General features: G+C 48.5%; 1 protein-coding gene across 1 annotated transcript; it reads left to right on the forward strand.

The window, feature by feature from the left end:
- Window positions 1-5,155: 5,155 nt before the first annotated feature.
- LOC135889373 (zinc finger protein 271-like) lies at window positions 5,156-6,619 on the forward strand. Its single transcript, XM_065417241.1, has one exon. It carries the CDS (start codon window positions 5,156-5,158, stop codon window positions 6,617-6,619), a length of 1,464 nt encoding a protein of 487 aa, XP_065273313.1.
- Window positions 6,620-16,815: the final 10,196 nt, after the last annotated feature.

Below are 16,815 nucleotides of genomic sequence, written 5' to 3' on the forward strand. Positions count from 1 at the left end.
CCCTTTGCCCTCAACCTGAGTTTTCCTTTTGAGTCACTGCCTTCACTTACCCCTCACTAAGCCTCACAGATCACTAGAACATACGCCACCAGAGTGCTGACAATCCCCACGGCAAGAACACACCCTTGGGCAGCTTTACTGACAAAGCCTGCAACACTCAGCACAGAAATGAGGCAGAATTGTCCCCCCAAGTTTCACATGCACCTCTCTTCAGAGCACAGGCACAGCTCTGCCCAGCTGCTCCAACCAATCCCTCCATCAGCCAGTTACAGCTGACACAGTGCACACAGTTGGAGGGCATGCGGATACATGCTGGGATTCCCGTCTGTGAACACAACACAAACAATGGCACATTCTCTTAGTCTTTCCTTGTATCGATTATAGGGTCATAGATTTTAAGTCCAGATGTGACTATTAGGTCATCTACTCTGATGTCCTTTATAACACAGACCATAGAATTCATCCTGTTATTGCTGCATTGAGCTGAATACCTGAGTTCCTGTGGCAGTTTGTTAACCTTTGCACCACCCACACAGAACCAATATCAGTGGTTCTTGCCAGCTGCAGGGTTAAGGGTTGGGGGCAAAGTTAAGGTTGCATTGGAAGGGTGGCATTTACATTAACTTCTCATTTCCTGGTTTGCAGACGTTTGTTTAGTCACCGTCCATATGGTGCAAGGCAGGAGACAGCACTGGGCAACCTTAACTCTGCGTTAATGTAGCTCCTTCCTTGGAGGTTTTTAAGGCCCGGCTTGACAAAGCCCTGGCTGGGATGATTTAGTTGGGAATTGGTCCTGCTTTGAGCAGAGGGTTGGACTAGATGACCTCCTGAGGTCCCTTCCAACCCTGATATTCTATGATTCTATGATTATAAGCATTTAGTTTCCTGTTTTAAAAAATGGATGTTTTTGCCACTATAGCTGTGTCTATAATTGAGCTTTTGCCAGCATAGCAGTGTTGGATGGTGTGTGTGTGTGTGTGTGTGTGTGCACTTTTTCACAGCCTTAAACAACAGAGCTGGACTGGCAAAGCTTTTAAGAGCAAACCAGGTCAGAGTCTGCACGTGGATTTTAGAAAATACTCCTCTTAACCCAGAAATGTTGGTATCAGAGGGCAGAACTTCCAAGAGGAACTCCTGCAGGATGCAAGAAAAATGCACAAGACACATTGTCTGAAAGGTATCAGTGGTAGGGGCCTCACTCAAACACATGGGTGGAGCTCAGGTTCAATGGCCACAGCGTGTTCTCTTGAGCCAGTGAATTATAGTGAGGGTAGATTGCTGGAAACCCTCTGGCTGTTAACAAGAGCCTTGGGCCTGGTTTACACTACAGAGTTAGGTCAACATAAGGCAGCTTACGTTGACCCAACTCTGTAAGCATCTACACTAAAACGTAGTTCCCACCAATGTTACTTGCCCATTGCACCGACTTAATAACTCCACCTCCACGAGACTTAATAACTCCACCTCCTCTACGTTTATGTAGTTAGTTCGACACAGTGTCAGTATAGATGCTGCGTTGCTTACGTTGACTGCTGATGCCTTTCAGAAAGCATCCCACAATGCCCCATGCTTGCAGTTAAATCGGTGCAAGGGCTCCTGGTGAGAATGCACACCACCAACACGAGGAGCGTAGTGCTCACATGTAAAACCAATTCAATTACTGCGGTGGCTGTTCGTTGACTTAATTCTGTAGGGTAGATTTGCCCTTAGTCTTGCTGCATTTCATGTGCGTTTCAGGCTCTCTGACTCTTCCCTTTTCCTTGTGCCAATCGGAAATTCCAACCTCTGCAGTTATTAGCGTTTTCTATACAGCTTCCCCAAGGAGGCACTGGGTGCCATGTGCCAGAAGCGATAAATGCCAAGGGACTGAGATCACTTGGTGGATAATTACAACCATAGTTTCAGCCCCAGGTTTGTGCAAGACCGTGTTATAGGAGCCAGTTGATAATGTGAAAAGCTGCTTTGGGGAGGGCTGTATCTCAGGAAACTCTTCATGAAAGCACCCCATATTTGGGCCACTAGCCCTGCTCAGCACCCCCATGATAAGCAGCAAATTTCAAGAGATTCTTAGCAAACAAGGGGATGTTAGACCAATTAGAACAGCTGATCTTTATATATAACCTAATATTGAACTTTAGCTATGGTAGAGCTGATGGTCTGCTATAATAACTTCCCAAATGCATGAAGGGTGTGACAGTTGGGGGGGCTCATTGGATAGGAGACAGTGGGAGGTTCCTTCCTTGGGAGAAGGTGATGCGGGGTTGGTGTATGAAAATTACTGGGACAGGAATATGGGTCTGCAGAGTCCCAGATGGGTGGCGGTTCTGTGCCACCACCAGGCAACCTTGGCAGAGCTGCTGGCAATGCACATCCTGGGAGACCAGTCACTGCAGGAAGTGCCACCCACAGGAGAGATGACTGGCAGCTCTTCCCTGGACCTCTGATGCAGGCTTCCTGTTTAAACCTGGAAATACCGGGAAGCCCTCTGTGCAGCAAGGCAGATCCCTGACCTATTTCTGAGAGAGACCACGCCTTGTTCCCAGTCCCTGCCTTGTCACCCTGCTCTATGCTTCCTGGTGTTTTGAGCCGGACCCTGGCATCTGATTTTGGCTTGAGCACGTAGGCCTGACCACTTATGGTTCTCACCACTGGACCTCATTTTCATGCCCTGGTTCCTGTTAGCAATAGACACACTCCAACCTCTGAGCTCTCTGAATATCTCCCTGGACTTTCCAGCCCCCTGGACACTCATAGTGTTGATGGATTCGCTGTTCCCGAAGAAGCAGTGCATCCCAGCTTACCAGTTACCAATCAGATCATGACGCCATTTAACTCTCAGCACTCAGATGTGTTTCTATTGAAAATAAGTTAAAGTTTGTTTAACCAAGGATAGAGATTCAAGTGGTAGCAAGTAGAAGTCTTGGGACCAAATGGTTACACATCAACTAAAATCATAACACGCTTTCTAGAACCTAGACTTACCTACCTAACTAGATCCTTTCATGTTATAGAGCAAAACCCATGCAAAGTCCCTCTGGCATTTTACACCCAGGCTTGGCAGTGATCTTCCTTTCATGAGACAAGTCACGCTGTCAGCTTGCCTCCATGGGGGAAGATGCAGGGTGTATCTCTGTCCCCCCACATGCCATTGTCTTCACTTGTAACAGGATCCTGCTCTTTATTTTTTCCCCATAAATTTTCTTCTCTTGAAGATTTCACAAACTCTTCAATTAGCATTTGGCTGAGTGTGCAAACAGGTCCCTGTTACGTCTGTGGGTACAACTTTGAAAAATCCCCTTTGCCATCCTGCATTGTCTATTGGGTTAGATAAAGGTCTCTACACATCTGCGTTGGTGTTTTATCTATTTGGGTCATCTTTACTTTTCTGGGTAAAGGTCCCAATATAGATATGCTAACTTTGCCTTAGCTTAACATACAGGGTTTGAGCCTGTAGGTCTCTTGCATTACAGCCAAACTTATTTTTAATATAAATCTATAAACCTATTACATCAAATACTCAAATTTATAAGAAAAGATATATCTATGCAAATAAGCAGATTAAACCTTAGGGCTACAACAGGATGCTATCAAACTAAGTTTTCTTTAACCATCTTAAGATCTGTTTCTTTATCTGGTGGTGATGGGCACTATCCGGACAGGACCGTCTTCCTAACAGCCCAATACCACCTTATTTCAGTGTGACTGGTTTGGGATGTGAGGATGTGACCCTACGCTTCCCAGCTTATGGCGGCCCCTGCTGCTTAGCCAAAGGCCATAGCCTAAGAACAAGGCCTCAGACTATCCTAGTGAGAGAAGGCCCATACCCAGGCAGACTGTGATTTTGATTCTTAGCTAGTTACAGGGGTATAAAGACAAAGTGATAAAAATACACCTACGTTCTTAATAGGCTTTACAGGCAGGCCTGAACATCTATATTCTAACAGTGGGTTCTACCCCTTCCCCCATTCTGTGTCTGTCTTGTCTATTTAGATTGTAAATTCTTCAGGGCATGGGCCATCTACTATTCTGTGTTTGTACAGTGCCTAGCACAATGGGGACCCACTGTTAGTTGGAGCTTAGGCACTAAGGTAATGCATATGATTTATAATAGTAATAACTCCTGCCACTTTGAGCCAAGGAAGCTGGCCTTGGAATGTTACTGCTTTAAAATGATCTGGGGTTAAAACCATGGAATATTCCTTCTGACAAGTATCCCACAAATTCCACTGACTTCCCTTGTTTTCTTTGCCTGGAGTAGGGTTTACAATTTCCAAACCTGATGTGATCTTGCAGCTGGAACGAGGGGAAGAGCCATGGGTCCCGGACCTCCAGGGCTCCGAGAAAGAAGTGCACCCGAGAGCTGCCTTCACAGGTGAGGAATTGGTTAAACCAACTCAAAAACTGTTTGGGAACGCATGAAACATTTAGGAAGCCCTATTAAGACCCTGTGAGCTCTCCAAGTTCAGGATTGTTCCCTGCAGATGTGGAATAATGATGGCAGATGTCACTCATGACTTCCCTCCTATTCTGACTGATAACTGGCAGCAGGTCCCTCCCCGATCTCGCTTTCCCCTGAGTGTTCTGGTGAGATGTGGACCAAAACTGATCCCTCCCTCTCTCCTCTGGGGAAGGGTTTGCGGAAAAGCAGCTTCTGATAGGTTTGATCTCTCCCACACATATTTTGGTTTGTTCATCCCTTTTTCCATTCCTCTCTCTGAGTTTTCCTTTCTTTCTGGTGCTGGGAGTGACCTATGTCTGGATTCTCTCTGTCTCCCATTCAGGTGTTGGGATGGTGAGTGAGAATGAGGAGGAGAAACCCCAGCAGGAAGATGCTGAGCAAGTAGAACCACATGGAACGTTATCAGGAAGATCCAAAGAGAATGTTTCCAGGAGTTGTGCACTCCCAGAAAAAGCAAAAGCCTGTGAGACTCAGCAGAGGCCAGAGGAAAACTTCAGTAGCCACTCAGACCTTATAACACGCGACAGAATCAACTTGGAAGGGAGACGCTACACATGCCATGAGTGTGGGAAAAGTTTCAGTAGGAGCTCTGCCGTTATCAGACATCAGAGAATCCACACTGGAGAGAAGCCCTACACGTGCTCTGAGTGCGGGAAAAGCTTCAGTGAGCATTCAGCCCTCATCTTACATCAGAGAATGCACACAGGAGAGAAGCCCTACACGTGCTTTGAGTGCAGGAAAAGCTTCATTGATAGTTCAAGCCTCATCTCACATCAGCGAATCCACACAGGAGAGATGCCCTACACATGCTCTGAGTGTGGGAAAAGCTTTAATCACAGCTCTACTCTGAGCAAACATAGGAGAAGCCACATGGGTGAGAAACCTTATGGATGCTCTGAGTGTGGGAAAAGCTTCGGTCAACACTCAACCCTTATCAGACATCAGAGAATCCACACAGGAGAGAAGCCGTACGTGTGCTCTGAGTGTGGGAAAAGCTTCCGTCAGTACTCAACCCTTATCACACATCAGAGAATCCACACAGGAGAGAAGCCGTACATGTGCTCTGAGTGCGGGAAAAGCTTCAGTCAGTACTCAAGCCTTATCACACATCAGAGAATCCACACAGGAGAGAAGCCGTACACGTGCTCTGAGTGCGGGCAAAGCTTTGGGCAGCACTCAACTCTTACCAAGCATCAGAGATTCCACACAGGAGAGAAGTCCTACACGTGCTCTGAGTGTGGGAAAAGCTTTAGTCGGCACTCAGCCCTTACCACACATCAGAGAATTCACACAGGAGAGAAGCCGTACACGTGCTTTGAGTGCAGGAAAAGCTTCATTGATAGTTTAAGCCTCATCTCACATCAGCGAATCCACACAGTAGAGATGCCCTACACATGCTCTGAGTGTGGGAAAAGCTTTAATCACAGCTCTACCCTGAGCAAACATAGGAGAAGCCACATGGGTGAGAAACCTTATGGATGCTCTGAGTGCAGGAAAAACTTCAATGATCGCTCAAACCTTATCACACATGAGAGAATCCACACAGGAGAGAAGCCGTACGTGTGCTCTGAGTGTGGGAAAAGCTTCCGTCAGTACTCAACCCTTATCACACATCAGAGAATCCACACAGGAGAGAAGCCGTACATGTGCTCTGAGTGCGGGAAAAGCTTCAGTCAGTACTCAAGCCTTATCACACATCAGAGAATCCACACAGGAGAGAAGCCGTACACGTGCTCTGAGTGCGGGCAAAGCTTTGGGCAGCACTCAACTCTTATCAAGCATCAGAGAATCCACACAGGAGAGAAGCCCTACACGTGCGCTGAGTGTGGGAAAAGCTTTAGTCGGCACTCAGCCCTTACCACACATCAGAGAATTCACACAGGAGAGAAGCCGTACACGTGCTTTGAGTGCAGGAAAAGCTTCATTGATAGTTTAAGCCTCATCTCACATCAGCGAATCCACACAGGAGAGATGCCCTACACATGCTCTGAGTGTGGGAAAAGCTTTAATCACAGCTCTACCCTGAGCAAACATAGGAGAAGCCACATGGGTGAGAAACCTTATGGATGCTCTGAGTGCGGGAAAAACTTCAATGATCGCTCAAACCTTATCACACATGAGAGAATCCACACAGGAGAGATGCCCTACACATGCTCTTAGTGCGAGTAAAGCTTCAATCGGAGCTCAAACCTTATCGTGCATCAGAGAATCCACACAGGAGAGAAGCCTTACACATACTCTGAGTGTGGGAAAAGCTTCAAAAAGAGCTCACACCTGATTAGACATGAGAAAATCCACATGAGAGAAATGTAACACATGCCTTGATTAGGGCTGGGCAAAGATATATATTTTTTTTAAATCACATTTGCTAATTCCCACATAGTGATTTTTGCACCATCTTCACTGTGGTCTCTCAAGTGCACCAGATGAGTTGCCTGCTTCTGCCTTTTGCATCTCACCTTCTTTGGGGTCAGTCCTCTGATCTTTTCTATCAACTCCTTTCCTTTTGAGTCATAGGAGTCTGTGTCCCTCCAGCCAGGAATGTTCATCAGCTCCAGGTGGGGGAGAGAGGTTTAATTCCCAACAAGCTACACTGAGGCAAAAACTACCTGTGCCTTACATCCACTAGGACTGTACATGGTGTTGGCTGCTCAAGTTAGTGATCTTGGTGTAAAAAGACAATTATAGTTGTAGTGCAGATGCAGCCCACGTGCAGTGGTTGGCATTAGCTTTCCCCTTGACCTGATCTAAACTTCATCACTTTTCCTAGTCTAAACTGTGATTAATGTGCATAAGTCTTGTCAAGTAGTGTCAGGCTAAGCACCGTTAGGCCTCAACCTTCCGGAAGTTGTAAGAAGTGAATATAGTTGAATCCTGCAAGCATAAGCAAAATCTAGCTAGGAAGTTTTATAGACTAAAAAGGAAACTCTGTAAAGATAGGTACAGACTTGTGGTTACTATGCTCTGCAACCAAATACCTCATTAAGCTAACACGAGCATTTTTGAGTCTAGCAAATTGACCACAATTAGAGAAGAGATGAGCTAAGCACAGGTGCACAGTTCATAAGTTCAAAACAACCGCAAATACCACACTGAAACATTTGGCCACCTTCATTGGTTGACCTGTTTTAAAACACGGCCAGCAAATACCGTATAAAAAGGGTTAAAAGACACAAATATGTGTGTGGGTGTTGAACTAAAAGAGATCACTCTTTGTCAGGATCACATACACCCCCTGAAACAAAGGGGCTTGCACTTCACCGACTATCTGTGCCTGGCCAGTGCAGGAAACGGTCAAATGAAGGTAATGTATCTTTGGAAGAACGCAGGGTAAGGTTTTGGAGTGAAGAGGTCTGGTTGTGCTCGAGCTACTTAATCTTAAATCTGTATTAATATTATAGTTTAATTATATTAGTAAGTTGTTTAAAAATAGTACACTGCTACCTCGACATAATGCCACCCGATATAACACGAATTCGGATATAATGCAGTAAAGCAGTGCTCCGGGGGAGGCAGGGCTGTGCACTCCGGTGGATCAAAGGAAGTTCAATATAACACGGTTTCACCTATAACACGGTAAGATTTTTTTGGCTCCCGAGGACAGCGTTATATTGAGGTTGAAGTGTATTAGTTAATACTTAATCAATATATAACAACTGTATATGTCTGGTGCCTTGCTGAAAGCGGGTACAGTGCTGGTGAAGCTAGTAGTTTATAAACCATAATAGCTTTACAAGTCGCTGTGCCTGTCTTCAGTATAAGTTACCATCAAGTTTATCATAAAAGTCAATAAAAGTTTATAAATTGTTATATAAGGTTATAGGTAGGTTAAGGTTAGTACAATATAGTTAATCAAGGTATTAGAATTGCATATAGAATTGTATTTGTTAAGGGTGGTTACAGTACATGTGAAGTTACTAGGCAATCAGTAACAGTAGTGTTGCATGTGCTTGTAACTATTTTCAATATTATTTACCTTTTATATGTGCACTTAAAGGAATAGGTAGTTAATGCATAATATTACTTGTACTTGTGCTTGTCTCCAGTATAACTTGCCATTTGTATTAATTCTCCCTCAGTGCTGGTCTTTAATTCTGTTTTTCTTATTCTGTCTGTGTTGCCTTTATACTCGCAAGTCATTAAAAACCTTTCTTGAGGAATAATTAGTGAGCTCTGGTCAAGTGTAGGTAGTCTCTTGGTCTATCCAAGGCCGTGATCAAGTGTCTTGATGTTTTGGTCTTTTGGCCTCGAGATGAAAACCTTGCCTTTGTTTCGGGGACCTTGAAGTGAAAAAATTCTCTTTTGCGGACACTACTCAACCTCATTACATCTGTGTTGGGTGGTTGGAAGTAGCGATCACCCAGAGCCCCATTAGGGCCCTGACGTGAGCCTCCCTAGGGCTCTGACATGTGCCTCCTCCTTCCATTAATCTCCACAACCACATTCTAGATATGGACATGGTGACCTTCCTGGGGATCTTGACAGCTTTAGCCAGCTTCTTGCTGGCTATTTTCCTGCTTACAGCCACTGTCTTCTTCTCATTCCTTGTCCTGGGGGCCCAGCTGCTGGTTGAATGTGAAGGACCCAAGGTGCTGGTGACTTGCACCAAGTTGCCTTTGCTCATCAGACTCCTGAACTGCAACTGGATGTGGTTCTTGTTCTTCTGCACAAACACAAACTAGACACTTGGAGGATTGGAACTGATTTCAGCTGATGGACAGGTTTGCTAGGTTTTTATGCATTTGGACAGCAAAATGTTGAGTGTTTACATTCATTTCAAGCATCCCCGTATAGTGGAGCTCCTGAACATAATGGAGAATGGAAATGAAAATGTTTTCCTTTAATAAAAAAAAAAAAAAAAAAAGCTTATAAGAGGGCCCTTGGGTTTGAACCAAGGACCACTTGAGCTGTAGTTGAACACTCTACCACTGAGTTATACCCTCATGACAACAGTAGCATGGAATTGTGATCTCCAGGACTTTGAAGTACAGACCCTGCTTCATCGAGCTCCTTTGCCATTCCCAGACCACAGGTGGTTTTAAAAATGGGTTTGATTAAACTTCTTAAATGTGGTAAACACCACAGCTTGCACACCCACTGATATAGCTTCTCCCACTGACATAGCTGCCACCTCTTGGGGAAGTGGATTAACTACACTGACAGGAAAACTCTCTCCCATCAGCCTAGAATAGTGGTTCTCAAACTGTGAGTCAGGACCCCAAAGTGGGTCATGACCCTGTTTTAATGGGGTCTCTAGGGCTGGTGTTAGAGTTGTTGGGGCCTGGGGCTGAAGCCAAAATTCTGAGCCCCACCACCCAGAGCTGAATCCCTCAAGCTTTGGTTTTGCCCTCCTCCCACTGGGGCGGGGCTCAGGCTTTGACCTCCTCCTCCGCCCAGTGTGGAGGGGCTTGGTGCTTGCTCCCTCTTTCCAGGGCCATGTAGTAAGTTTTTTTTGGCAGAAGGGGTTGCAGTGAAATGAAGTTTGAGAAACCCTGGTATAGAGCATCTCCATTACTGAACTGCAGCAATGTAGACTCAATGTTTCAAATGTTGACTTGTCCTTAGCCTCTGAATAAGCCTAGACTTGGCTCCCTGTGGCACCGTGGGTGATCAGACACTGAAAGTACAGCCATGAAGACACCACACACCAGCCTTGCCTAGCTAGCAAGAATCAAACCTCCACAGAAAGACACCCATGGTTTTCTAGCCCAGGGGTTGGCAACCTACGGCACGCGTGCCAAACATGGCACACAAGCCAATTTTGAATGGCATGCTGCTGACATCCCGGCCCCCAGCCCCACTCAGCCCCCCCGCCCACTGCTCTCCCCTGCGGGGGCAGGAGGCAGAAGCTTGGTCCTGCAGCAGCCAAGCTTCCCCCTCCCCCGCTTCTTCCCCCAGCGTGGTGCTTTCCTGCCTCCCTCTCCCTGCGCCAATCAGCTGATCGCCCTTGTGAGGGGAATGGGGACGAGTGGCAGCATGCTCGCTGCTCCGTAGAGGAGGCAGAGAAGAGGTAGGGACAGAACCTTGGGGAACAGGGTGGAACAGGGCATATCCCTTCCAGCCCCCTGCCATGAGCTGCTCAGAGCAGGAGGCTGGGAGCACCCCCACGAGCTGAGCACCCCAGCCCTCTGCCCTGACCCCTGAACCCCCCCCACACACAGCCTTTTGCCTTGCACCTCCACACCCCTGAACTCCCCCCACACACCCAGCCTTCTGCCGTACACTCCCCACACACCCCAGCCCTCTGCCCTGAGCCATGAACCCCCCCACACCTCCACTGCCCTCTGCCCTGACCTCTGAACCCCCCCACACACCCCGCCTTCTGCCCTGCACGCCCACACCCCCCCAGCCCTCTGCCCTGACCCCTGAACCCCCCCCACAGCCTTCTGCCCTGCACCCCCACATCCCTGAACTCCCCACACACACCCAGCCTTCTGCCCTGCACCTCCACACCCCTGAACTCCCCCCACACACCCAGCCTTCTGCCCTGCACCTCCACACCCCTGAACTCCCCACACACCCCAGCCCTCTGCCCTGACCCCTGAACCCCCCACACCCAGCCTTCTGCCCTACACCGCCACACACCCCAGCCCTCTCCCCTAACCCCTGAACCCCCACACCACCACTGCCCTATGCCCTGAACCCCCCTCACACCCAGCCTTCTGCCCTGCACCCCCACACACCCCAGCCCTCTGCCCTGACCCCTGAACCCCCCCACACCTCCATTGCCCTCTGCCCTGACCCCTGAACCCCCCCACACACCCAGCCTTCGGCCCTGACCCCTGAACTCCCCTGCACACACCCAGCCTTCTGCCCTGCACCTCCACACCCCCGAACTCCCCACACACACCCAGCCTTATGCCCTGCACACCCCCACACCCCAGCCTTCTGCCCTGACCCGTGAACCCCCCCACACACCCAGCCTTCTGCCCTGCACCCCCACACACCCCAGCCCTCTGCCCTGACCTCTGAACCCCCCCACACACACCCAGCACTCTGCCCTGCACCCCCACACCCCCCAGCCCTCTTCCCTGACCCCTGAACCCCCCCACATCCCCACTGCCCTCTGCCTTGACCCCTGAACCCCCCACACCCCCAGCCTTCTGCCCTGCACCCCCACAGCCCCCATCCCTCTGCCCTGAACCCCCTACACACCCAGCCTTCTGCCCTGACCCCTGAACCTCCCCACACACACCCAGCCCTCTGCCCTGACCCCTGAACCCCCCAGGTCTGGGGTCCAGGCTGCCGGCTCCTTGCCAGCCGGCGTCCCGGCCGCAGGCCCTGCTCAACCCGCTGCCAGTCTAGGTGAACAGAACCCCAGGCTGGCAGCAGGCTGAGCAGGCTGGCGGCATAAAATCAGCATTTTAATTTAATTTTAAATGAAGCTTCTTAAACCTTTTGAAAACCTTGTTTACTTTACATACAACAATAGTTTCGTTATATAATATAGACTTATAGAGAGAGACCTTCTAAAAAACATTAAAATGTATTACCGGCATCCGAAACCTTAAATTAAAGGGAATAAATGAAGACTTGGCACACCACTTCTGAAAGGTTGCCTACCCCTGTTCTAGCCCATCTCCCTAAGCAGTCAGCCATAACCACTTAACACAGGGGCTTTTCTACACTAGGGGCCATAGACACGGATAAGAGGGCACAATGTGAAAAGTTTGGGGACCACTGGTTTAGGGTGATGTCCTCAATCGTTTCTATGCAGTCCAATAAAAGGTATTCCTCACCCACCTACCCCTCCATCAGGACGGACTAGGTATGTTCTGCTGCCCTTCACTCATACAGGCAGGATAATAACATTTCATTCCACTCAATGGTAAAGTGATTTGTAACCCAACACCATCCCAAACTGGTCATTTTGGCAAAGCTACACTGGTCCCATCATGCTGCATACCTAGGCGGATTAGGCGTGTCTATGCGAACACGGTCTGTTCCTGAAGTCTTTCCCCCAGCTCATCACTAGATGTGAGGGGGGAGCTCATTCAGACCCTGCTGACGCTTAGTATTTAAAAACTCCATATTGTCCCTATCTCTGCTGGCCTTAGATTTCACCTCCTGTCCATTTCCTGATGGCTCAGGTGAGGTGGCTGTGTGCTTAAGGTGATGGACTACTAGTCCATTGTGCTCTGCATGCATGTGTTTGAATCCTCATCAGGCACATTTAGTCTTTTCCCCTCCTTGAGAAACAACTCTCTCTCCTTTAGTACAATGACAAACCAAACCAGGTTGCTTCCTGCAAACAAAAACCTTCTTAGGATCTCAGACCTCCTCTGCTTTAAATAAAATATGTCTAAACCCCAGATTTTTAAATTAAATTAAATAAATTAAATTAAAATTAATGGAGATATCCTATCTCCTAGAACTGGAAGGGACCTTAAAAGGTCATCAAGTCCAGCCCCCTGTCTTCACTAGCAGAACCAAGTACTGATTTTGCCCCAGATTCCTAAGTGGCCCCTTCAAGGATTGGGCTCACAACCCTGAGTTTAGCAGGCCAATGCTCAAACCACTGAGCTATCCCTGCCCCCCAAGCCCCATTTCTAAAAGAGTTCTGTGTTTCTTAGTCTTTATCTCAAAAGGTAACGTTCTCATAATATCCTCAAACACCCTGAGACCTCCCCAAATTATTAAAATGCCGCACTCCTCAGCAAGGCCACAACAGTGAACCACAGCTAGAGTGTCTAAGCCAAGCTGTTCTGAAGGAAGCAAATCAAACATTTTCTCTCTGCTTCCCTTGGCAAGGTCTAACTGGGAAAACAAAATCCCTCACATTGAAAATTTTCTGCTGAAAAACCAATACTAGTCTGTTTGGGGACTTTGATTTGAATGTATTATTATTATTCTCTTCAGATATCTGCATTATTTCAATTCCATCTTTGTCCTCCAGATGTGTTTCCAGGTATTGAGTTGTCAGGGAGAGAAGCCAAGTCATGATGTCTCTCCCCTCTTTCATAGTTTCTTCCAACTTGCTAGAAAGCTCCTTTGCTACGATGTGAGTCAAGCAGTGTCCATCCTCACAAGGCAGGCTTTCTACAAACCATATCATCATTATATGAGAGTGAATATGGGGCTTCCAGGGTGCTGCTTTGAGCACAGCGTGCCACACCTGGGCTGACATTGCAATGGAGACATACCCTTAGAGTCCATCTCTCCTGGGATAAAGATTGCAGCATGGCTGGCCTGGGTCATCTGACTTGGGCTCATGGAGCTAAAGCTGTGGGGCTAAAAACTGTGGTGCAGATATTTGTGTTCACGCAGAAGCCTGGGTTCCGAAACCCTCACCCCTCGTGGGGTCTCAGAGGTTGAGCTCAAGCCCATATGTCTGCACTCTAATTTTATAGTCCTGCAGCCCAAGCCCCATAAGCATGAGTCAGCTGACCCGGGCTTTGAGACAGGTGCCCTTGGTGTTTTAATCGCTGTGTAAACATAATGTTAGGATACGTCTACAGTGGAATGAAACGCCTATGGCTGGCCTGTGTCGGATTAATCCAGGACAGTGGCTTGGGCTTTAAAGTTGCAGTGTACGTGTCTCAGTTCAGGCTCAGTACCCTGCTCTAGGAACCCAGAAGGTTGGGAGGGAGTTTAGCAAGTGGAAATGGTAAAACCACAGTGAAGTATTTCACTGGCATTTCTCCACTGGTCTGTCTGCTTTGGGGCAGTGACAAAACACATCCTGCTGCATTCGTTATTTCAAAGGGTGGTTTAGGATTTTCATTCTCACACACGGTGCACGAAGCAGGACTCAACCCTCGGCGTAAACTAAACGAGCTGCCCACAGATTCTGGCAGCCACAATGAGCCATTTGGTGTGAGAGCTTAGACTATCCCTGTCCCAGAAGGAGGGAGTCATCTGTGAGGGGATTGGACCACTGACCTATCAGCTCTTAACACCCAAACTTTCAGTAACACTGTTATCAGTGCCTGTGAGTGTCATTTAAACCATAAGAAAAACCACACTGGGCTAGACTAAAGGTCCAGCTAGCTCTAAATCTTGTTTTCTGACAGTAGCCAATAGCAGCCCCAAAAGCCACTCAATAAGGAATTACTGGGAGTTGAACCCAGGATCATTTGTTTACAAGACAGGTGCTTTAGCCAGCTAAGCCATGGTGCCTCCCTCAACCTAAAGCCTTGTGTCTGCCCACACCTGACTCCCTGTCAACCCCCACAGGACCCTGACAAGCATTGCTTGTGTTTGGATTCTGTAAAGCAGAGGAGCAGGTGAAGTTTTACTCCCAAGGTGTGTGTGTGTGATTCTTTGCACAGGTCTACACTACAAAATTAGGTTGGTGTACCTACAATACTTAGGGGTGTAAAAAATTTACACCCCCACCCCGAGCAATGCAGTTATATTAAACTAACCCCAGTGTAGATAGCATTGTGTCAACAGGAGGTCTTCTCCCATCAACATAGCTTGGGAGGGGCTTGGTAAGTGAAGACCCAGAGAACAGGTGCTCCATGACTCTTGCATTTGGGGAGGCTGGGCATGAGCGCTGGAAGCTCCCTAAAAGTGTGGGGGGGGGGCCATCAGTTCCTGGACTATAGCACTGCTCCCCCACTCCACCCTGCTCTTTCTCTTCCCTCTGAGGCCCCACCTACGCTCCACCCTCGCTCCTGTTTGGCCACTTCCCTCCCCCACTCCGGCTCTTTGACTGAGGCCTGCTGGACCACCTTTTGCTCACTCCTCTCCTCCCTTGAGGCCTCCTCACCTGCTGCTCATGCCTCTCCACTCTCTACCCCAAGGTCTGCTCCCCACCCACACCTCCTTGCCCCCTCCCCTGAGACCCAGCCTACCCACTTCTTTCTTCATGCTGCTATTGTTATTCCATGAAACATCAAGGATGGAATAAAAAGCTGAGTTTACTCCAAGGTGACGAAAGAAAGGAGCCAACAACCCCCTGGCACAGCTCAGTGCCCCAGAGAAAACCTGCCCCCTGCTATTGCAATCACTGAAGTACTGGGGATACGATGGGAAAGGGACTGTCTGAATTATCAAGGCAGGAAATGGACAACAATCTACAGCAACATCATTAACCACAAACACACTCTCCTCACGCTCCAGCCAGAAAGGAAATGAACAGGAATTCTTGCTGTTCAGCCCTGGACACACTTACACAATGGCACAGCAGTGAGTGTGCTGTGGAAGCTGGTCTGAAGAAATAATTGGAAATGATCACTCAGTGAGAACAGAACTAGAGTGTAGTTAGAAAGCTACATAAAGCAAGTAGCTGTAGCTGAGTGGTTAAGATGATGACTAACTCCAATGGGGTCTTCCTGTGCAGGTTTGAATCCTACCAGCTATAGAGGAAGTTGTGGCGTTTCAGTCCCTGAGCATCTTTGGTGCTAATGGGAGCTGGGTCTTGTCTCACTCTCAGGCTATGTCTACACTACAGAGTTATGCTGCTTTTGTTAAAGCATTTTAATTAAACCGCTGTTGCATGTCTACACTAGACTGCTTGTGTCACCAGAGCGCATCCATGCTAGCAGCTCTTGGATTGCCACAGAGAGCAGTGCACTTTGGGTAGCTATCCCATTGTGCAACTGGCCACAGGGTGCTTTGGGAAGGGTTTGCAATGCCTCATGGGCCGGTACAGCATCACATGATGCAGGTTTCTCTATCCCATTGTTCCATGGGCATCCTACTAGATTGCCAGCTGCTTTTCAACTGCAGTGTGCATGGCGGGCAGAGAGTGTGTGACAGAGAGCGTGGGGGGGGGAGAGACAGTGTGTGTGTTGGGGGAGTGTGTGTGTTGCGGAAGAGTGAGTGTGTGGGCATGCTGTATTTAAGTTCAGACAGCTGCGGGAAGCAACCAGTCCTGAGTCAGGGAAAGGGGGACAGTCCCGACATCCACCCCAACGTCAGCCCCCACTTCCCTCACTGGCACAGCACAGCACAGCACAGCAGTCTCTCTCTCACACACACACACACACACTGCTGCCTGCCTAGCTCCGTCACTGGTGCCAGAATAAGGGGGGTTAGAGGGCCAAGACCTCACCACTTTTTACCTGCCATAAGGACAAACAACGGAGGGGGGGACAAGGTGGAGTCTTGGGGGGAAGAGGCATTCTGTGGGTGTGGCCTTGGAGGGAGGGGTGGGGTGGGGTCTCACAGAGAAGGGGTGATTTGGGGTTGGGGCCTCAGGGATAAGGGGTGGAGTGAGTGAGGGGCCTTGGGGAAGGGGCGTCATGGGGGCGCCACAGTTCGGACACAAATGCCCCCCCGCACTATGAGGAAGCTCCCGCCACCTGCTCTGTGTTCGCAGTGCAGGAGATAGCAGCATTCCACAGCAGTGATTTGCTCCTTGCTGCCAGAGCAGAGCAGCAGGCTCAGCTGTCAGAACTTCCCAGAGC

The sequence above is a fragment of the Emys orbicularis genome, chromosome 15 (genome assembly GCF_028017835.1).
Source record: "Emys orbicularis isolate rEmyOrb1 chromosome 15, rEmyOrb1.hap1, whole genome shotgun sequence".
Lineage (NCBI taxonomy): Eukaryota > Metazoa > Chordata > Testudines > Emydidae > Emys > Emys orbicularis.

Coding starts and splice junctions, on each gene's coding strand:
- LOC135889373 (XM_065417241.1), top strand. CDS start 5,156: ATGCACACAGGAGAGAAGCCCTACACGTGCTTTGAGTGCAGGAAAAGC.